Source organism: Bufo gargarizans, chromosome 1, assembly GCF_014858855.1.
Source record: "Bufo gargarizans isolate SCDJY-AF-19 chromosome 1, ASM1485885v1, whole genome shotgun sequence".
Classification (NCBI taxonomy): Eukaryota; Metazoa; Chordata; class Amphibia; order Anura; family Bufonidae; genus Bufo; species Bufo gargarizans.
The window spans coordinates 375773665-375796553 of record NC_058080.1 but is presented as its reverse complement, the minus strand read 5'-3'; the positions used below and the strand labels follow the sequence as shown (position 1 = coordinate 375796553).

The 22889-nt window shown below is 45.0% G+C and overlaps 1 protein-coding gene across 1 annotated transcript; it reads left to right on the top strand.

Annotated features, from left to right (window-relative positions):
- Positions 1-8180: 8180 nt before the first annotated feature.
- Positions 8181-13755, top strand: LOC122931054 (protein c-ets-1-B-like). Its single transcript, XM_044284964.1, has 7 exons — positions 8181-8346; positions 9715-9784; positions 10109-10270; positions 10655-10975; positions 11583-11711; positions 12227-12348; positions 13146-13755. The coding sequence occupies exons 2-7, from the start codon at positions 9715-9717 to the stop codon at positions 13365-13367; spliced, it is 1026 nt and encodes a 341-aa protein (XP_044140899.1). The 5' UTR covers positions 8181-8346; the 3' UTR covers positions 13368-13755.
- The last annotated feature ends 9134 nt before the right edge of the window (positions 13756-22889 follow it).

The following is a 22889-nucleotide window of genomic DNA, read 5'->3' as shown; positions in this document are numbered from 1 at the left end:
TATACCTTATATTTGGAGAGTGATGGATACAATATTAGACGGGAATCAGGAGGACCCTATAGGGTAATTATTCTTTATAGGATACTGAGGGGGAGGAGCATGACACAGAGGTTTTCTACCTTTGTAGACACCTCCACATCTAATGGTAGGGGGTAGACGGGTCATGTCGCCACTGCATTAAATTGAATGTCAAAGGGCTACCATGGTATGAAGACTCTATGAGACTGTGATTGTGGGTGGCACTGGGTGACTGTCCCTTTAACCACCTCCCCGTTCCCAGAGTCCTCGCTATCAGCGCAGATTTGCTTACTGCGGTAAATCTAAGATTATTTCTAAAAAGAACAAAAAAAAAGAAAAAACTAATCAAAGATTTTTCTTCTTTGACTCGTCTCTGCCTTGGTCCTGCAGACTGAAGGCTTTGATAACTGCCCCCCTTCCCCAAACTCTTGGGTGGGGTGGATTCCAGTAGCTTATCTCCTCGGCCAGGTTGTAGTCAGCACTTTCTTATCTCGACTAATTGGATCTTCATGATTTGAGGGTAGCAGCCCCGGCCCCCCCCCCCCCCCCGTTGACATGTGAGGTCTGAACAAATCTGCAACGTATGTCATTCCAAATTGTCCTGCTGCCACATGTTTGTTTGTTTGTTTGTTTCTCCACAGGGTATCCTATAATGGACTACGACGACTTAAAGGGGAACTCCACCCCAAACACTGACTTACCCTATGGCTTTGTTAGGTCAACCTTGATTTACCTGTGCGACCAATTTGCATTTCGATCAATCGTTTGTCAGATCCGTTGCGCGCGAAAGCTCATAAGAAATAGTTGTCACAGCCACGCCCTGGTTAAAGGGAAAAGTTGTCAAGCTCTACCTTCTTTTTTTTTTAAAGGGAAGGTTGTCACAGCTCTGCCCCATTCTAAAAAGGAGAGATTGTCACAGCCTTGTCCCCTTGTTAAAAGAAGAGGTTGTCACAGCCACACCCCTTTTAAAAGAAGAGGTTGTCACGGCCACACCCCTTTTAAAAGGGGAGGTTGTCACAGCCTTGTCCCTTGTTAAAAAGCATCACTGAGATAGCAGTATCCTATTCTTAAAGGTTCTGCCCTGCAATAATACATTAAAGGGGCTGTCCCATTAGGACCACCCTGTCCATATGCCCTATGGATCCCCCTGGATCCCCCTTCTCTGGGAGACCTGAAGTATTCACGTATTATACAGATGACCATCTGGGCCCCACAATTTTAGAATGGGCTGTCACATACTACGTCATCTGAGTCCCTCAACATTGTTGTACTTTGCAAAAGTTTTGGCACCCTGCTGTCTACAGTTATTGATGGCGGCACAAATCACACCCCACTGCCCCCCTATTAGAGGCCTGCTCTCTGCATGAAATCTCTACCATCTGTTCCTGGCATCTGATCTACCTGTTGCGCCAATCTGCCGACAGCCCATAGACTCTAATGGGCGAACGGCAATTATTTAGACTGAAAGCTCTGCGGGCAAGTGGCATTGATTAATATCTGTTCCTTTATCAGCAGCAACAGAAGCCGGGAGAAGGAGATAAAGCGACTGGAAAATAAATCAGTCCTCGGAGACAACAGATAAAGTCCCAGCTCTGCTGACACAGGAGGATCCAGAGAATCAGACCCAGGGCATGACAGGGGCAGTCAGTACTACAACTCCCAGCATGGTTGTAAAGCACTGATACAGAGCGGAGAAAGTGTATGTCACTGAATCACATAACACAGGGCGGAAGATAGAACATGGAAGTATCTGCCCCCCTCATAATATGGGATTATAACTCTCATCAGTGACGTAATAATTCGTGGGATTTTCTGATCGTCACAGATGTTTCCCAGGACTGTGGTAATATAGACAATCGGCGCCATCGCTCTGGACCCTATAGGTGCCCATACACATTAGTCTAAAGTGGATCAAAATGGAGGATTTCAACCAAAATGGGTAAAATTTAACAACAAACTATTGTTTTCGCCGACAGATGACAAAACGCAATCCTCCGAAAAGAAGTCGGCAACGCTTAGCGTCTTCGTCTTATAGTAGGGTGGTTTGTGGACGGAAGAAAGAACATTCCCAGAAATATCTATCATCTGTCGCCTGGTGTCACTGAGCGACCGTAACGGCCGACATGGACCGAAATGTGTCCGGCCGCGTCTGCGAAACCGTCGTCCTCCAGATGATTGTCCAACACCTCTTCAACCAGCCTCCATCTAATGCGCATGGCCGGGGGAAGGCTGAACAGGAACCTGGAGGTGTCCGCACGGGGTAGAAAAGGCTGATCAGAACGAATGATTACAACCAAAACAAGTGAAATTTAACATCAAACACTCGTCACCGCGTACGGCCGCGCCTGTCGTGTGGCGGGAATTCTGGCTTATTTTATTATAATTTTACAGCAAAACATTAGCTGAGTGATTATCACCAGAGAAAGCGTTTATACTGAGCGCAACATCTGCTCATGTATAATCCTAGCATTTATCTATTATCTATCTATCTATCTATCTATCTATCATCTATCTTTTATCTATCTCATATTATCTCATATCTATCTATCATCTATCTATCTATCTATTATCTATCTATTATCTATCTATCTATCTATTATCTATCTATCTATCATCTATCTATCTATCTATTATCTATCTATCTATCTATCTATCTATCTATCTATCTATCATCTATCTATCTATCTATCTATCATCTATCTTTTATCTATCTCATATATCTCATATCTATCTATCATCTATCTATCTATCTATTATCTATCTATTATCTATCTATCTATCTATATCTATCTATCTATCATCTATCTATCTATCTATTCTCTATCTATCTATCGATCTATCTATCTATCTATCTATCTATCATCTATCTATCTATCTATCTATCATCTATCTATCTATTATTCTATCTATCTATCTATCTATCATCTATCTATTATCTATCTATCTATCGTCTATCTATCATCTATCTTTTATCTATCTCATATTATCTCATATCTATCTATCATCTATCTATCTATCTATTATCTATCTATCTATCTATCTATCTATCTATCTATCTATCTATCTCATCTATCTATCTATCTATATCTATCTATCTATCATCTATCTATCTATCTATCTATTACTATCTATCTATCTATTATCTATCTATCTATCTATCATTATCTATCTATCTATCTTCTACATCATCTATCATCTATTATCTATCTATCTATCTATCTATCTATCTATCTATCTATCTATCTATCTATTATCTATCTACTATCATCTATCTATCTATCTATTATCTATCTATCTATCATCTATCTATCTATTCTATTATCTATCTATCTATCTATTATCTATCTATCTATCTATACTATCTATCTATCTATCTATCATCTATCTATCTATTATCTATCTATCTATCTATCTATCTATCTATCATCTATCATCTATCTATCTATCTATCTATCTATCTATCTATCTATCTATCTATTATCTATCTCATATTATCTGTCTATCTATCTATTATCTATCTATTATCTATCTATCTATCTATCTATCTATCTATCTATCTATCTATCTATTATCTATCTACAAACCGGATTCCAAAAAAGTTGGGACACTAAACAAATTGGGAATAAAAACTGAATGCAATGATGTGGAGATGGCAAATGTCAATATTTTATTTGTAATAGAACGTAGATGACAGATCAAACGTTTAATCCGAGTAAATGTATCATTTTAAAGGAAAAATACGTTGATGCAAAATTTCACGGTGTCAACAAATCCCAAAAAAGTTGGGACGAGTAGCAATAAGAGGCTGGAAAAAGTGAATTTGAGCATAACAAAGAGCTGGAAGACCAATTAACACTAACTAGGTCAATTGGCAACATGATTGGGTATAAAGAGCTTCTCAGAGTGGCAGTGTCTCTCAGAAGCCAAGATGGGTAGAGGATCACCAATTCCCACAATGTTGCGCAGAAAGATAGTGGAGCAATATCAGAAAGGTGTTACCCAGCGAAAAATTACAAAGACTTTGCATCTATCATCATCAACTGTGCATAACATCATCCGAAGATTCAGAGAATCTGGAACAATCTCTGTGCGTAAGGGTCAAGGCCGTAAAACCATACTGGATGCCCGTGATCTCCGGGCCCTTAAACGACACCGCACCACAAACAGGAATGCTACTGTAAAGGAAATCACAGAATGGGCTCAGGAATACTTCCAGAAACCATTGTCAGTGAACACAATCCACCGTGCCATCCGCCGTTGCCAGCTGAAACTCTACAGTGCAAAGAAGAAGCCATTTCTAAGCAAGATCCACAAGCTCAGGCGTTTTCACTGGGCCAGGGATCATTTAAAATGGAGTGTGGCAAAATGGAAGACTGTTCTGTGGTCAGACGAGTCACGATTCAAAGTTCTTTTTGGAAATCTGGGACGCCATGTCATCCGGACCAAAGAGGACAAGGACAACCCAAGTTATTATGAACGCTCAGTTCAGAAGCCTGCATCTCTGATGGTATGGGGTGGCATGAGTGCGTGTGGCATGGGCAGCTTGCATGTCTGGAAAGGCACCATCAATGCAGAAAAATATATTCAGGTTCTAGAACAACATCTGCTCCCATCCAGACGTCATCTCTTTCAGGGAAGACCCTGCATTTTTCAACAAGATAATGCCAGACCACATTCTGCATCAATCACAACATCATGGCTGCGTAGGAGAAGGATCCGGGTACTGAAATGGCCGGTCTGCAGTCCAGATCTTTCACCTATAGAGAACATTTGGCGCATCATAAAGAGGAAGGTGCAACAAAGAAGGCCCAAGACGATTGAACAGTTGGAGGCCTGTATTAGACAAGAATGGGAGAGCATTCCTATTTCTAAACTTGAGAAACTGGTCTCCTCGGTCCCCAGACGTCTGTTGAGTGTTGTAAGAAGAAGGGGAGATGCCACACAGTGGTGAAAATGGCCTTGTCCCAACTTTTTGGGGATTTGTTGACACCATGAAATTCTGATTCAACATATTTTTCCCTTAAAATGGTAAATTTTCTCAGTTTAAACTTTTGTTCCGTGATTTAGGTTCTATTCTGAATAAAATATTAGAAGTTGGCACCTCCACATCATTGCATTCAGTTTTTATTCACGATTTGTATAGTGTCCCAACTTTCTGGGAATCCGGTTTGTATCTATCTATCTCATATTATCTATCTATCTATCATTATCTATCTATCTATCTATCTATCTATCTATCTATCTATCTATCTATCTATCATTATCTATCTATCTATTATCTATCTATCTCTAATATCTATCTATCTATCTATCTATCTCATATTATCTATCTATCTCTGTCACTGCTTGAGAAAGTTCCCAGAAAGCGGATCGAAACGTCGCGGGTCTGGTGAATAAAGCCTTTTCTACCTTTTTACGCCTTGGAAGTGCTGTGGAATTTTTTCATTTATCTTCATTGGAGATGGATCCCCCCACAGCCACTGGCACTCCGACCGCACCTTTCTACCTTTATCTATCTATCTATCTATCTATCTAATATCTAGCAGTCAGCAACAAAAAAATTGGCAAACATCACAGCAGTAAAGGAGGTGGACGGAGTGCCAGCGGCTGCAGCGGCGATCCACTGACCAGACAATCTAAGGAAAGCGAACTCCACGGCACTTCCAAAAATTGTGATTATTCACAAGGTAACGGCAACGTTTCGGTCGGTTGTCCCTGTTGTCACTGCTTGAGTAAGGTTCCATTGTGCGGACCGAAACTTTGCCGTTTCCCGGTGAATAAACACATTTTTTGGAAGTGCCGTAAGTAAAAGAGTAAAATGTAAGCAGCACCAACAAAACTAATGGTTGGGGCAAAAATCCTCCAAAGGACCGATTCAAAGAGAGTCTGGACTAAAACATACAGAAAATGAGGCGGCGCTCCGAGAATAGTCAACAAAGGTGAGATTGGGCTGAAATATGATGGGTGAATAAAGATAGATAGATAACTATATAGATCAGGCATGCCCAACCTGCGGCCCTCCAGCTGTTGCAAAACTACAACTCTCAGCCTACAGAAGGGCATTGTGGGACTTGTAGTTTTACACCACTGGAGTGGCGCAGGTTGAGCATCCCTGATATAGATAAAAAAGAGCAGCACTAGTCCAGGTAGTAACAGTGTAGGTGCAGTGTGCCCCCATTGTCTGGGATGGGAATACCCCTTTAACTACTTAGATATGAGAGACTGATAAATACATATTCGGCTACTTTCACAATTGCATTTTTTTTGCGGATCCGTCATGAACTCCATTGAAAGTCACGGTAGGATGGCGTGGCGCTCTGGTCCTGGTTAGATGGGTGCTGGGGTTGTGGGTTCCTAGCCCGCAGAAATGTCGACACAGAAACTTCAGCACGCCGATGACTACGGGGATATCAAGGCGTCTTTATTTTTTATTTTTCTTATGCAAGGAAACTACAAGGTGACAGCGCGAGGTTTCCGTCAACTTAGAGAGATTAAGGAAAAAGGATGGAAGACGTACTGAGCTGGCAGACGTGTGTCCACACCATGAGTAACGCTGGAAAGTCACTGGGGGACGGATCCGTTTTCTATTGAAAGTGAAAACGGATCCGTCCCCATTGACTTACATTGTGTGTCAGGACGGATCCATTTGGCTCAGCTTCGTCAGACGGACAGCAGAACGCTGCAGGCAGCCTCCAGAGCAGAATGGAGATTGATCGGAGGCAAACTGATGCATTCTGAGCGGATCCTTTTCCATTTAGAATCCATTAGGGCAAAACTGATCCGTTTTGGACGCTTGTGAGAGCCCTGAACGGATCTCAGAAACGGAAACCAAAACACCAGGGTGAGAGTGGCCTGATATTGATATATAAATAGTAACATAGTTTATAAGGCTGAAAAAAGACATACATGTCAGCATTGCCAAAGCAAGTGGGAAATAATTGGGTTGAGGTGGGGTCTGCCTATCGATCTCCTATCTATCTATCTATAATCTATCTATCTCCTATCTATCTATCCATCTATCTATCTCCTATCTATCTGTCTATCTATCTATCTATCTATCTATCTCCTATCTATCTATCTATCTATCTATCTATCTATCTATTATCTATCTATCTCCTATCTATCTATCTATCTATCTATCTATCTGTCTGTCTATCTATCTATCTATATATTATCTATCTATCTATCTGTCTATCTATCTATCTATCCATCTATCTATCTATTATCTATCTATCTCCTATCTATCTATCTATCTATCTATCTATCTATCTATCTCCTATCTATCTATCTATCTATTATCTATCTATCTCATATCTATCATCTACCTATCTATTTGTTATCTATCTATCTATCTGTCTGTCTATCTATCTATCTATTTATTATCTATCTATCTATCTGTCTATCTATCTATCTATCTATCTATCTATCTATCTATCTATCTATTATCTATCTATTATCTATCTATCTATCTATCTATCTATCTATCTATCTATCTATCTATTATCTATCTATCTATCTATCCCATATCTATTATCTATCTATCTATCTATCTATCTATCTATCTCCTATCTATCTATCTATCTATCTATCTATCTATCTATCTATCTATCTATCTATCTATCTATCTATCTATCTATCTATCTATCTATCTATCCCATATCTATTATCTATCTACCTAATAAAAATAGAAGAATTCCACGGCACATCCAAAGCAGAACGTGTGTTTATTTGCCAGAAAACGACGTTTCGGTCCTCTCAATGGGACCTTTCTCGAGCAGCTTGGAATTATTCTATTTTTATTACATTTTGTTGGTGGATCGCCTCCGCAGCCGCTGGCAATCCATTTCTACTGATAATACTGCGGCGCTGCCCACCTTTGTTTTTCCTGGAGTATCTATCTCCTATCTATTAATTATCTATCTCTCTAATGTTATCTATCCCTCATGCAGTTATTTCGGATCTTTACACCAGCATCTTTCTATAATTGTCGGGGTCTTGTACCTTGGACCCCCGCAGGTTATTTATAGCCCAGTATTAATCCTCTCAGTTAATGAGTGCTGGACATTATTTGTCAGTGCCCCCCCCCCCCCATGTCCCTGGTGTCAGGCTGCCATATGATCCCACTGATAAGAGACAGGAGTCTGGAGTTGTGATTTGTGACATCACGGAAATTCTCCCCCCTTGAAGAATGTCACGTCACCTCCCAGGCCACCAATCAGAGGAGGGCTGGCTGTATATAGGGGGCAGCAGGGAGGGAAGCTTGAATGTTCTGCACATCTAGGACACGACCATAGGCAAGCACCAGAAGCAGCAGCCGCACAGACAGAGGTGAGTGCCCCCCACTGAGCTTCTGCACAGGCTGCCGTCCCTAGAATTGATTCTTATAGACCTTACCTTATGTTCAGCACCCTGTGTTCTCCTATGTCTGGCCAGCAGCACCCTGTGTTCTTCTATGTATGGCCAGCAGCACCCTGTGTTCTCCTATGCATGGCCAGCAGCACCCTGTGTTCTCCTATGTATGGCCAGCAGCACCCTGTGTTCTCCTATGTATGGCCAGCAGCACCCTGTGTTCTCCTATGCATGGCCAGCAGCACCCTGTGTTCTCCTATGTATGGCCAGCAGCACCCTGTGTTCTCCTATGTATGGCCAGCAGCACCCTGTGTTCTGCTATGTCTGGCCAGCAGCACCCTGTGTTCTCCTATGTCTGGCCAGCAGCACCCTGTGTTCTTCTATGTATGGCCAGCAGCACCCTGTGTTCTTCTATGTCTGGCCAGCAGCACCCTGTGTTCTCCTATGCATGGCCAGCAGCACCCTGTGTTCTCCTATGTATGGCCAGCAGCACCCTGTGTTCTCCTATGTATGGCCAGCAGCACCCTGTGTTCTGCTATGTCTGGCCAGCAGCACCCTGTGTTCTTCTATGTCTGGCCAGCAGCACCCTGTGTTCTTCTATGTATGGCCAGCAGCACCCTGTGTTCTTCTATGTCTGGCCAGCAGCACCCTGTGTTCTTCTATGTCTGGCCAGCAGCACCCTGTGTTCTTCTATGTCTGGCCAGCAGCACCCTGTGTTCTTCTATGTCTGGCCAGCAGCACCCTGTGTTCTCCTATGTATGGCCAGCAGCACCCTGTGTTCTTCTATGTCTGGCCAGCAGCACCCTGTGTTCTCCTATGTATGGCCAGCAGCACCCTGTGTTCTCCTATGTATGGCCAGCAGCACCCTGTGTTCTCCTATGTATGGCCAGCAGCACCCTGTGTTCTCCTATGTATGGCCAGCAGCACCCTGTGTTCTCCTATGTATGGCCAGCAGCACCCTGTGTTCTTCTATGTATGGCCAGCAGCACCCTGTGTTCTTCTATGTATGGCCAGCAGCACCCTGTGTTCTTCTATGTCTGGCCAGCAGCACCCTGTGTTCTTCTATGTCTGGCCAGCAGCACCCTGTGTTCTTCTATGTCTGGCCAGCAGCACCCTGAACCCCACCACATCTGCTTCACCTGAGAAGCCACTTTCTTTACTAGACTGCACCCTCAGCACCCTGACACCCTAAAAGTTACCCCTGGGGTTTCTGATTTTTTGCAGTCCTCTCCATTAACTGTGTGTTACTACTTCATTCCTCCCCATTACCCCAATAGGCAGAGCAGCCCCCCATCCTGTCAGACCTGACATCTGTAGTAATGTCTTCTTCTATTCTCTCTGCCACAGATGGAATCCAGCAGCTTTTACTGCCCCGAGATGACCCCCCAGGAGGTCCCCAATGTGGACACTTCTTTAGGTAAGTGGCTTTTCTGGGTGACAAAGGGTTACGTTCCCTCTCAGGAGGAGGTTGGAGACTAAGCTGATGTCTGAGTAAACATAGATTAGAGGCAGGAGTCAGCCCCTGTAGGACTACAACTCCCACCATGTCCTCACCACCCTCATTTCTACTGTACACAGCTTTCCTGTTTGTAAACAAACGTGTTACAATGTTGCAGCCGCAGGATTCTAAAAGGTGACATTGTACACAGCCCATAGTTCTGCTAGGGTTGGCCAGATGGGGGCGCACAGAATGAGGCGGTAACCCCAAAAACTCAAACATCCCTTTATTATTTTTTTTCAGATTTCAGATATGAAGATCCATCTTTTTTATGTGATTTTGAGATGATCACAGGGAAGGGACTGTACCCCAACTCAGCTGCATCATGCCTTGGCGGTACCCGCGTTTCCTCCTCTGATGCCTACACAGAACCGTCCCTGTATTACTGGGAACCCTACAGCCAAGGTAGGCAGCGGGTGCTGACGAATAGTATATATATGTGGTGGAACTACAAGTCCCAACATCCGCTGTCATACAAACCCTCTTCAGCAGTTGCAGAAATACAAGCTCCATCATTCACTTGCATCCTCAGCACAGGGTCCCCTGGCAGCTGGAGGCCTACAGTCTAACTTAGCCCTTGATCTGGTGAGGCGTGCTGGTACTTGTAGTTCCACTGCGGCTTCCATGCTGCTGTTATTTCCGGTTTGCACGCAGCTCTTGCAACAATCATATATATAAGCCAATTGTATTTTATATTTATAGTAGTTTTTTCAGGAAAACGTTACACCGTCCCTTTAAATTGAGCATAATGGGTTAAATATCAATTATTATTTTTTTTTGGGTTACTAGGACTGGATTCAGCAAACCAAGAGGAATATCTGCAGTCGTTCCAGACTTTACTCCCTGGGATGACGGAGGAACTTCTTCAGCATCAGGCCGCCCACCACAGCGACGACTCCTTGTACCGCGCCCAGGAGGAGCCGTCCTTTGTCACACCAGATACCTACTCCGGCAATATGGCTGCCGGCTCGGTTGGGGATCAGAGTTTCTCCTGGGCATCTCAAGAATGGAACAGCTGGGACGACTCCACCTGGATGAGCTGCAACCAGTCCCAAGATCTGAGGACGCAAGCCAGCCCACGATCGGCAGTGCAGAGAACGCCCCTCACAGGTAAGAACAGGAGGGTCTAATATCCACGCAGCATAGTAGAGGGGACGCCCCTTACCAATCACCCACACCTGCATTTCTGTACGAGTGACATAGCATGAACCAACCTTAAAGGGGTTGTCCCATTACGATAACTTATTCCATAGTCACAGGATAGGGGATATGTCTGATTGGCGGGGGCGTGACCATTCGAATGGGGAGCACAGGCCCCAATTCTCATGATCGGTTGAGACCCCCGCCGATCAGACTCTTATCCCCTATGCTGTGGATTGGGAGTAAGTTGTCGTAATGGGAACGTTCTCATAGACTTTATGTTTCAATGTCTCACCATTCGCAAGATCTCTTCTTGCTGTCAGTGAATGGAAGCATTGATGTTTATCCATACATTGAATACTTTTCAGTGCAGAGGGTTTGTTACGGTTGTGTCCAGCCTAGACAATTCTTAGTCCAGTTGTGATAGTTTGTTACAATGTTTCAGTGCAGGTGAAATGTATCAGCGGATAGGTGTAGTGATGAAACGTCAGAACTTATACTGCACACAAATTATTTTATCAGTCGTTAACTATCACCACCATCATCCGACATAATATAATATGTTGTCATTACTTAGGTTTCCACTACAACAAAACTGGTTTCCATCAGACGTCCGGCCTCACAGCCGACACTGATAAAGAAGGATGCTACACCACTTATGGTCAGAAGAGCATGGAAGCAAGAGATAACAAGCCCCCGACATCAGGTGAGAAGTCAATACAACCCCCCCCCCCAATCCTTCCCTGCAGAGTGCTGTGTATCTAAGCCTCGCAGGTGTCATACTGCTATCTGACTGCTGTATCTAAGCCAGTGATATGTAATCCTGTCTGCTGAGTGGACATCTAAGACTATCATGTGATACTGTCTTCTGTGAAGCTGTATCTAAGCCCTTGATGTGGGATATCTGCTGAGCCGCTGTATCTAAGCCTAACCTGTGATACTGTGTGTTGAGCTGCTTTATCTAAGCCTATGTGTAAGGCAGTTTACTGACCCATATTTCTAATCCTATCCTGTTATACTGTCTGATGGGCCACGTATCTAAGTCTATCATGTGTGATACTGTTTGGTGTACCTAATCCTATCATAGTATAACGCCAACTGCTGAGTTGGTGTAGCTAATCCTATCGTGTGTGATACTGCCTTCTAAATGTTGTATCTGCATCTAACCCTGTGTGATACGTCAGTCAAATCACAATATGTTTTCTTCTTCTTTCCTTAAAGCTGGTTCTGGTCCAATTCAACTCTGGCAGTTCCTCTTGGAATTATTACAAGATTCATCCTGTGAGAAACTAATCAGCTGGACGGGCAATGGCTGGGAGTTCAAACTTTCTGATCCCAATGAGGTAGGTCCATCTTCCTCCACAAGCATCTCCCCATCCTTTATCTTCTATGAGTGTCTTCTTCTTCTCACCCTCCATCTTCCTCTATGAGTATCATCCCCTATCTTATAAGAACATATTTTTACCCTCCACCTTCTTTATGAGTGTCTTCTTCTCACCCTCCATGAGCATCTTCTTATCCTCCATCTTTCTACACAAGCATCTTCTTCTCACGCTCTGCCTCCCTACACAACTGTCTTCTCACCCTCTACCTTCCTCTATGAGTGTATTCTCACCACCCATTTTCTCTCACAAGCATCTTCTTACCTGTCATCTCTCTATATGCTTTTTTCTCACCCTCCATTTCCAACACGAGCATCTTCTACTCACCCTCCATCTTCCTCTATGAATGTCTTCTTCCCACACTATATCTTCTTCTATCAGTGGTTTCTTCTCACCCTCCACTTTCTTAGGTGTTCCTTACCCACCATCTTCCTCTACAAGTGCCTTCTCTCCCTCCACCTTCCTTTATGAGCATCTTCTCACCCTCCATTTTCAAACAAAAGCATTTTCTTCTTGCCTTCTGACTTCCTATTCGAGCATCTTCTTCTCACCCTCCATATTCATCTAAAAGTGTCTTCTCCTCACTCTCCATCTTCGAGTGTCTTTTTTCCTCCCTGCATGTTCCTCTACAAGCGTCTTTTTCATGCCCTTCATCTTCCTACACAAGCATCTTCTTCTCACCCTCATCATCCTCTATGAGTGTACTCTATACCTGCTCTTTGGGCTTTTGCTTGACATCATTTATGGTTGGTTTTTAGGTGGCTCGTCGCTGGGGGAAACGCAAAAACAAGCCCAGGATGAACTACGAGAAGCTGAGCCGTGGGTTACGCTACTACTACCACAAGAACATCATCCACAAGACCGGTGGCCAACGTTACGTCTACAAGTTTGTGTGTGACCTCCAGGATCTTCTGAACCGACCCTCACAAGGACATCAGCAGGAATCCAAGAGCCACAGTCAGAGGCAGAAGAACGCATGAAGAGCCAAGATGGCTCTACACCAGAGACTAAGGACTTCAGAATGGTCTTGGACTGATCTTGAGTATCTACTGCATATAGCAGGGTAGAACCTCAATCGGCAGCCATAACCGCTCTAATACAAGCACTGAAGAACACTGCAGACACTGGCTGCAATAGGGTGATGGGTCATTGATTAAAGGAATATGGAGGGTGGTGTATCTCATGGAGGGGGGGGGGGCACATTTTGGAGGGTGATATGCTTAACTTTACCAAGACTTTCAGGGTATCAAAAACTTTTACCTTCTCCCCCCAGAAAGCACCATCATTTGGATGCCATTAGACACTAGGGTTCCTTTACGGACACTTCTGACAATTTCCCATTATCCTTTGCTTTGTATAGTTCATGCTCTTGCTCAGGTACATTCCCTTTTATATGATCATGTAAATATTAAGATATTGTAATATTTTGTATTTTCATATTAATAAAATATTTAGTTTTTTTCACTTTTCTTAAGAATTATGTGATTATTGAAACGCTCTGAGCTACGCCCTCTGATAGGTTCATCTATAATAGGAATCATGTGTGACCTCAGAGTGGTAGTGGGGGCACTTCCCCTACATCACACCTGAACCAATCAGCCATAACGTTAAAGGGGTTTTCCGGTTATCCACAGGACCCCACCAATCACAAGAACCCTGTGGCTCTGTACCCTCCTCCTGAAATGAGTGAAGCGGCTGGTTGGGCATGTGTGCACCTGCTCCATTCATTTCTATGGGAGGTCTGGAGACAGCTGAGTGCTCTACTCACCTTTCTCCAGAACTCCTATAGAAATGAATGGAGCGGCCATGTGAATGTGGGACCGGCCGCTCCGTTCATTTCAAGAGGCTGCAGGAGGTACGTGGCCTCCATTCTCATGGGGGCCCTAGTGGTAGAACACCCACAGATAATAGTTATCCCCTATTGCGTGGGGATAAATGGAATACCCCTTTAAACCCAACCATGTAGGTCCACCTTGAGCCACCAAAACAGCTGTGACCCTCCGAGGCATCATTCGGCAGCAGATCCTGTAAGTTGTGATGTGCGGCCTCCATAGATCAGACTTGGTTTTCCAGAACATCCCACAGATGATGATCATATGGAGATCTGGGGAGACAATTTATCACCTTCATCTCTTTGTCATGTTCATCAGACCATTTGTGACCGGGGCATTATCCTGCCACTGCCAAGAATGGTTAGGTAGGTGGCACCTGTCACGTCCACATAATGCCTGGACCCAAAGTTTCCAGCAGAACATAGCCCAGCGCATCACCCTGCCTCCGCCAGCTTGTCTTCTTCCCATAGTACACCTGGTGCAATCTCTACCCCACGTGCACCCGGCCGCCCAGGATGAGACCTGGCCTCCTTCTTCCACTACTCCATGGTCCAGGTCTGACACAGGGATCAACATGGGCGCTCTAACCCGTATGCAGCAAGCTGAGGTGTCCTGACACCCTTCTATCATCATCTGCAGAAGGTTGTCAGCTATTTGCTCTACAGTAGCTTGTCTGTGAGACTGGACTGGACGGCTAGCCGTCTATTACCATTTTAGGCTACTTTCACTTCTGCGGTTTTGAGATCCGGCAGAGGACCTCAAAACCGGAGCAAAACTCAGAGACAATTTTTGGCTGCTTGTGACCAACATGTATGTAAGACAGGGATACCCAACCTGCGGCTCTTCATCTGTTGCTAAACTACAACTCCCAGCATGCCTGGACAGCCTACAGCTATCGGTATACAGCAGGGAATTGTGGGAGTTGGCATATATCTGATAATAAATTCTGTGCCATTTGCTATATTTCCCAAGCCGTGCCCCCTTGTTAGTCGGATCTTCTGTGCTGTCCACATACAAGGCCTGTAGACAAGATGGCCGCCGATGGAGGGTCATGTGACCAGACACCTGACTTCTCCTATAAACATATTGAGCTTAACTCCCCACTGTACAAGTGAGGTGCAGATGTCAGGTGCGGTGTACTTGAATAGAGGAGATATCAAAATGGAGGCGATTTGCCTGGTCACATGACCCTCCATGAGCCGCCATTTTATGGACCAGACCTCTGTGTGGACAGCAGAAAAGAACTGGCAAACGAGGGGGCATAGCTTATGAACTATTGGCACAGACTTTTTACAAAGACTATGGGGGTCATTTATCAAACTGGTGTAAAGTAGAACTGGCTTAGGTGGAATCTGATTGGTTGCTATGGGCAACTAAGCCAGTTCTACTTTACACCAGTTTGATAAATGATCAATAGTCATTGGTCAATAGCAACCAGAAAGTGGTCAACCCCCTAAGGAATGGACTGTTCGCTTTCTGTCCCTGACAGGCGCCACTGTAATAATCATTGTTCTGGCTAATTAGTACACATCCTCGCTCCTGTATAACTGGGTAGCATTACTGATCAGGAGTCTGGAAAAGCTGGATGACCACTGCCGTGATGGCTATAAAGGCAGCCCTATGCGTTGCCGCCGCCCAGCTTTCCTAGAAATCGCTTTGTGGCGTACAATTTGCAGCCCTCCAGTGGTCACATGAGGAACTGCAGCAAAAGCTGCTATTTCATCACTTGGCTGCAGCTGATTGGTTTTGACTTCCTGCGTGGAGCAGACTGACGTAGGTAGCTTGGCCGCCACTGATCTACACACCAGATATCTGCACCCTACGTCAGCGCAGTCACTCATTACCCACGTGTGATTCACCTCCAGAACGTCACAGCGGGCGAGCGCAGAAACCATGAGATACCCCTGACTCAAGCTGCAACAGCGCCACCTAGCAGAGATATATCGTAAAATTATATTTTATGTTTCTGGATGATTTTTAGCTTCAGGGACCCCGGATTGGACAAACCCACCGTAGAGGATTTGTCGGGTAAACTCTGTTTATTTGGGGAGGGGCACGCCCTGCAGGGTGGAGGACGCCCAAACAGGGAAGCAGCGGGGGCGGAAAGTTTCTACCACACAGTAATGGCTGCTCGTGAAAACTCTACTGAGTGTGACTAATACCGAGAAACAGGTGACGCTTCGTGTTCTGTGCACTGGGGGGAAAACGAGCGTGCAAATCACAAGAGGCTCAGGACCAGCGCACGGCGCCATTTAAAGGGCCAGCGTCACTTAAAGTAGATTCATTAGATCAGGGAAAGTCAGTCTCCTGGCAGTCTGTGCACCATCAGCTGGCATAGATATGACCTATAATTAATGCCAGTTTTAGGTGTAAATCATCGGAAACTTGCGGGTTATGAGTGGCCACACCCCAACAGTTAAGCCCTGCATTTAAGAGGTTATCCAGGATTTGGTTATTGATGGTCTATCCTCAGTATCAGATTGGTGGGGGTCCAACACCCGCCGATCAGCTGTTACCATGTAGCTCCGATGCCAGAACTCCACAGCTCCATCCACTGTGCAGTGGACGGAGCTGGTAACTGCAGCGCTGCCCCCATTCACTTCCATGTGAGCAGAGCTGCAGTTACCAGCTCCGTCCACCGATCAATGGATGGAGCTGCTGAGTTCTGGCGCTGTATCTGCAACTGAACAGCTTATGGGCGGGGGGAGGGCAGGGTGTCAGACCCCTGCCGATCCTGATAGGCCATGAGCAGGGTGCGGAGTCAGTGGTCAGCAGGGTAAACTGGAAAAAATTCCAAAGGTGGAGGAATTATTATAAAAAAAAATTAAATCTAAGTTTTATGGGTTTTGTTTTTATCGCGTTCCCTGTGTAGTAAAATTGATCGGTTACCTTCATTTTTATCTTTTCATCTCCAATTTTTTTTCTCCATAACTTTTTTATATTTCAGTCTATGGAGCTGTGTGAGGGCTCATTTAGGGTCGTGTGAGTCTTTGATCAAGTTTTATTTAATGTTTTTGGGAGGTGAAGTGATGAAAAACTGCAAATTGGTCATTTTTTGTCTCTGTTATGGCGTTCACTGTACAGAATAAATACATTTATATTTTAAAAGAGTGGGGGGTGTTTTGGGATAGGGTGATGCCTATGACGTTTATTTTCATTCTGGGGAAGGGGGTGTGATTTTAATTTTTAAAATTATTTGATTTAAAAAAAACTTATTTTTAGGAACCTCAACAAGCAATCATCAGATTGACATTTCTATTCAGTAAAAGTTCAGTATATTCCACTGTAGTGCTGCCACCTGCAGGCCTGAATTCGAATATACCTGTGATAGCCTCCAGCAGGCTCTGGCCTTTCACAACCACTAAATGTCCACCCTGATCATCGTGTGGGGGACCCGTTCGAGACCAGGGAGCACAGCGCTCCTGGTTTTTCAGCACTCAGATGCCGTGGTCACAACTGACAACACACGGGAGCCAGCGCGCAGCAGCGGAAGATGGACACACGGGAGCCAGCGCGCAGCAGCGGAAGATGGACACACGGGAGCCAGCGCGCAGCAGCGGAAGATGGACACACGGGAGCCAGCGCGCAGCAGCGGAAGATGGACACACGGGAGCCAGCGCGCAGCAGCGGAAGATGGACACACAGGTGCCGTTGTAACATAGTACATAAGGCCGGAAAAAGACATTTGTCCATCCAGTTCGGCCTGTCATCCTGCAAGTTGATCCAGAGGAAGGCAAATAAACCCTTTGAGGTAGAAGCCAATTTTCCTCCAATCAGGCATCAGAATAACTCCCTGGATCAGCGACCCCTCTCTAGTAGCTATAACCTGTAATATTATTACGCTCCAGAAATACATCCAGGCCCCTCCTGAATTCCTTTATTGTACTCACCATCACCACCTCCTCAGGCAGAGAGCTCCATAGTCTCACTGCTCTTACAGTAAAGAATCCTCTTCTATGTTTGTGTACAAACCTTCTTTCCTCCAGACGCAGAGGATGTCCCCTCGTCACAGTCACCGTCCTGGGGATAAATAGATGATGGGAGAGATCTCTGTACTGTCCCCTGATATATTTATACATAGTAATTAGATCTCCCCTCAGTCGTCTTTTTTCTAAAGTGAATAACCCTAATTGTGATAATCTTTCAGGGTACTGTAGTTGCCCCATTCCAGTTATTACTTTAGTTGCCCTCCTCTGGACCCTCTCCAGCTCTGCTATGTCTGCCTTGTTCACAGGAGCCCAGAACTGTACACAGTACTCCATGTGTGGTCTGACTAGTGATTTGTAAAGTGGTAGGACTATGTTCTCATCACGGGCATCTATGCCCCTTTTGATGCAACCCATTATCTTATTTGCCTTGGCAGCAGCTGCCTGACACTGTTTTTTGCAGCTTAGTTTGCTGTTTATTAAAATTCCTAGGTCCTTTTCCATTTCAGTGTTACAGAGTGTTTTACCATTTAGTATGTACGGGTGACTTGCATTATTCCTTCCCATGTGCATAACCTTACATTTGTCAGTGTTAAACCTCATCTGCCACTTATCTGCCCAAGCCTCCAGTCTATCCAGATCCCTCTGTAGCAGTATACTGTCCTCTTCAGTGTCAATCACTTTACAGTTTAGTGTCATCTGCGAAAATTGATATTTTACTATGCAAGCCTTCTACAAGATCATTAAATATATTGAAGAGGATAGGGCCCAATACTGACCCCTGAGGTACCCCACTAGTGACAGTGACCCAATCTGAGTGTGTACCTCTAATAACCACCCTCTGTTTTCTATCATTGAGCCAGTTACTTACCCACATACAGATGTTTTCTCCCAGTCCGAGCATTCTCATTTTATATACTAACCTTTTATGTGGTACAGTGTCAAATGCTTTGGAGAAGTCCAGATATACGACATCCATTGATTCGCCGCTGTCAAGTCTAGAACTTACCTCCTCATAGAAACTGATTAAATTTGTTTGACATGACCGATCCCTCATGAAGCCATGCTGATATGGCGTTATTTGCTTATTTTCATTGAGGTGCTCTAAGATAGCATCGCTCAGAAAACCTTCAAACAGTTTACCCACGACAGATGTTAAACTTACCGGCCTATAGTTACCAGGCTCTGTTTTTGGACCCTTTTTGAATATTGGCACCACATTTGCCATGGGACATTCCCTGTCAATATAGAATCTGCAAATATCAGAAATAAGGGTCTGGCTATGACATTACTTAATTCCTTTAGGATACGGGGCTGTATGCCATCTGGTCCTGGCGATTTGTCTATTTTAATCTTTTTAAGTCGCTGTTGTACTTCTTCCTGGGTCAGACAGGACACTTTTAATGGGGAATTTATTTTTACATTCAGCATGTCATCTGACAGTTTATTTTCCTCAGTGAATACATTGGAGAAAAAAAATATTTAACAGCTTTGCTTTCTCCTCATCGCTCTCTGTGACGCCCCCCTCATTACTCTTTAAAGGGCCGACACCTTCAGATTTATACTTTTTAACATTTATATAATAATTGAAGAACATTTTAGGGTTAGTTTTACTCTCTTTGGCAATTAATCTCTCGGTCTCTAGTTTGGCCGCTTTTATTTGTTTTTTACATGTTCAATTTTTTTCCTTATAGTTTTTCAGTGCTTCCGTGCTAACCTCCTGTTTCAGTGATTTATATGCTTTATTTTTGTCATTTATTGCTTTTTTTTTTACAGTTCTCTTTATCCACATAGTTTTTTTTTGTTCCTTAATCTTTTATTCCCATACGGTATGTACCTCTCACAATGAGATTTTAGGATATTTTTAAAGATATCCCATTTTGTGACTGTATTTTTATTTTTGAGGACTTTGTCCCAGTTAGTTAGGCCTATGGCCTCTCTTAGGCCTCTTTCACACTTGCGTTCTCCAGATCCGGCGTGTACTCCACTTGCCGGAATTACACGCCGGATCCGGAAAAACACAAGTGTACTGAAAGCATTTGAAGACGGATCCGTCTTCAAAATGCTTTCAGTGTTACTATGGCACCCAGGACGCTATTAAGTCCTGGTTGCCATAGTAGTAGTGGGGAGCGGGGGAGCGGTATACTTACAGTCCGCGCGGCTCCCGGGGCGCTTCAGAGTGACGTCAGAGCGCCTCATGCGCATGGATGACGTGCCATGCGATCACGTGATCCATGCGCTTGGGGCGCCCTGACGTCACTCTGGAGCCGCACGGACGGTAAGTATGCTGCTCCCCCGCTACACTTTACCATGGCTGCCAGGACTTTAGCGTCCCGGCAGCCATGGTAACCATTCAGAAAAAGCTAAACGTCGGATCCGGCAATGCGCTGAAACAACGTTTAGCTTAAGGCCGGATCCGGATCAATGCCTTTCAATGGGCATTAATTCCGGATCCAGCCTTGCGGCAAGTCTTCAGGATTTTTGGCCGGAGCAAAAAGCGCAGCATGCTGCAGTATTTTCTCCGGCCAAAAAACGTTCCGTTCCGGAACTGAAGACGTCCTGATGCATCCTGAACGGATTTCTCTCCATTCAGAATGCATTAGGATAAAACTGATCAGGATTCTTCCGGCATAGAGACCTGACGACGGAACTCTATGCCGGAAGAAAAGAACGCAAGTGTGAAAGAGCCCTTAGTTGGCTAAATTTAGCTTTTTTGAAGTTTTGTATTTTTGTTCCTCCCTGTAGAAACGCTCTTTTGAATGATAATTGGAAGGTTATTACTTTATGGTCACTATTTCCCAGGTGTCCCCCAACCTGCACGTCTGTTCTTCTGTCAGGCCTATTGGTTAATACTAAGTCCAGTATGGCCGTCCCTCTAGTCGGGTCCTGAACCAGTTGGGAAAGGTAATTGTTTTTGGTTATTGCCAAGAACCTGTTTCCTTTATGAGATATAGATTTCCGTTTCCCAGTCTATATCTGCGTAAAGCCCCCCATAATAACCACCATATTATGATTTGCCACCTTGTCTATATCTGCTTGCGCAACAGATGGACACACAAGAGCCGGCGCGCAGCAGCAGAAGATGGACACACGGGAGCCGGCGCACAGCAGCAGAAGATGGACACACGGGAGCCGGCGCACAGCAGCAGAAGATGGACACACGGGAGCCGGCGCACAGCAGCAGAAGATGGACACACGGGAGCCGGCGCACAGCAGCAGAAGATGGACACACGGGAGCCGGCGCACAGCAGCACACACGGGAGCCGGCGCACAGCAGCACACACGGGAGCCGGCGCACAGCAGCACACACGGAAGCCGGCGCACAGCAGCACACACGGGAGCCGGCGCACAGCAGCAGAAGATGGACACACGGGAGCCGGCGCACAGCAGCAGAAGGTGGACACACGGGAGCCGGCGCACAGCAGCAGAAGGTGGACACACGGGAGCCGGCGCACAGCAGCAGAAGGTGGACACACGGGAGCCGGCGCACAGCAGCAGAAGATGGACACACGGGAGCCGGCGCACAGCAGCAGAAGATGGACACACGGGAGCCGGCGCACAGCAGCAGAAGATGGACACACGGGAGCCGGCGCACAGCAGCAGAAGATGGACACACGGGAGCCGGCGCACAGCAGCAGAAGGATGGACACACGGGAGCCGGCGCACAGCAGCAGAAGATGGACACACGGGAGCCAGGCGCACAGCAGCAGAAGGTGGACACACGGGAGCCGGCGCACAGCAGCAGAAGGTGGACACATGGGAACCAGCATGCAGCAGCGGAACATAAAAGAGCGGCGCTGTGGATAGCGCGTAAGTATGAATCTTTCCATAGCAGAGGCCATGGACTCCTGTGAAAAATGTATTTATTCCCAGATAATCCTTTCATGGCAGCACTGAGTATACAATCTGCATTCTTACAGGTTTCTTTTATTCCAATTTAGACTTGTGCAGGATTCTCTGCATTTCCAGGACAGACATACAGTGTTTTCTAACTTCTGAGAATAAATTCATCGATATCTTACAATTATTTTGTGTAGAACAGTGTTTTCTAGTTATTAAATTCACATATTTACTTCTAGGAATCTAGAAAATGTCAGATTGTATTCCAATAATACGCCAAGTCGCCTGATTACCTGCATGCTGGTGAGAAAAAGACCAATGTCACCTTTTACTGCAAGAAATGTATTACTAAATTACCGGCCATTTATTAAGTTGGAGTCAGAATATGATGAAATGCAGGAGTCGGAGTCAGAACTAAGGCTTACCGAATCCACAGCCCTGGCCATCAGTATCAAAATCCTGGACAACCCCTTTAGTGCTGGGCGATTTTTAAGCCTCTGGTTGTTAATGTTTGTTTTTTTTTTTCAATTCACTGACATCAAGCAGAGGTCTTGCAAATGGCAAATAATTGATCAAAGTCTGACAGAACATTGTAGAACAGTGAATGAGCTTTATTGATACAAGATTGGACAACGGTCGCTTGCTCCGGGGACGGTGAAGATGTATTTCGTGGAAAAGCCATTTAATGTGTGGGATGGAATTTGGACGATTCACACCCAGTACTGCAGGTCCCCCCCCCCCCCCCCAATATGCTGAATGCAAGGCGGCTGGGTGGGGGTCTCGCTGTGCAGTGCTACAGCATGGTATAGTGAAAGCCAAGGAGGACAAGGAACCCAGTGAAATGAACGGATCACCAACCGCACCCCGATTACGTTTTCATCATAAAACACATTCTATACACATC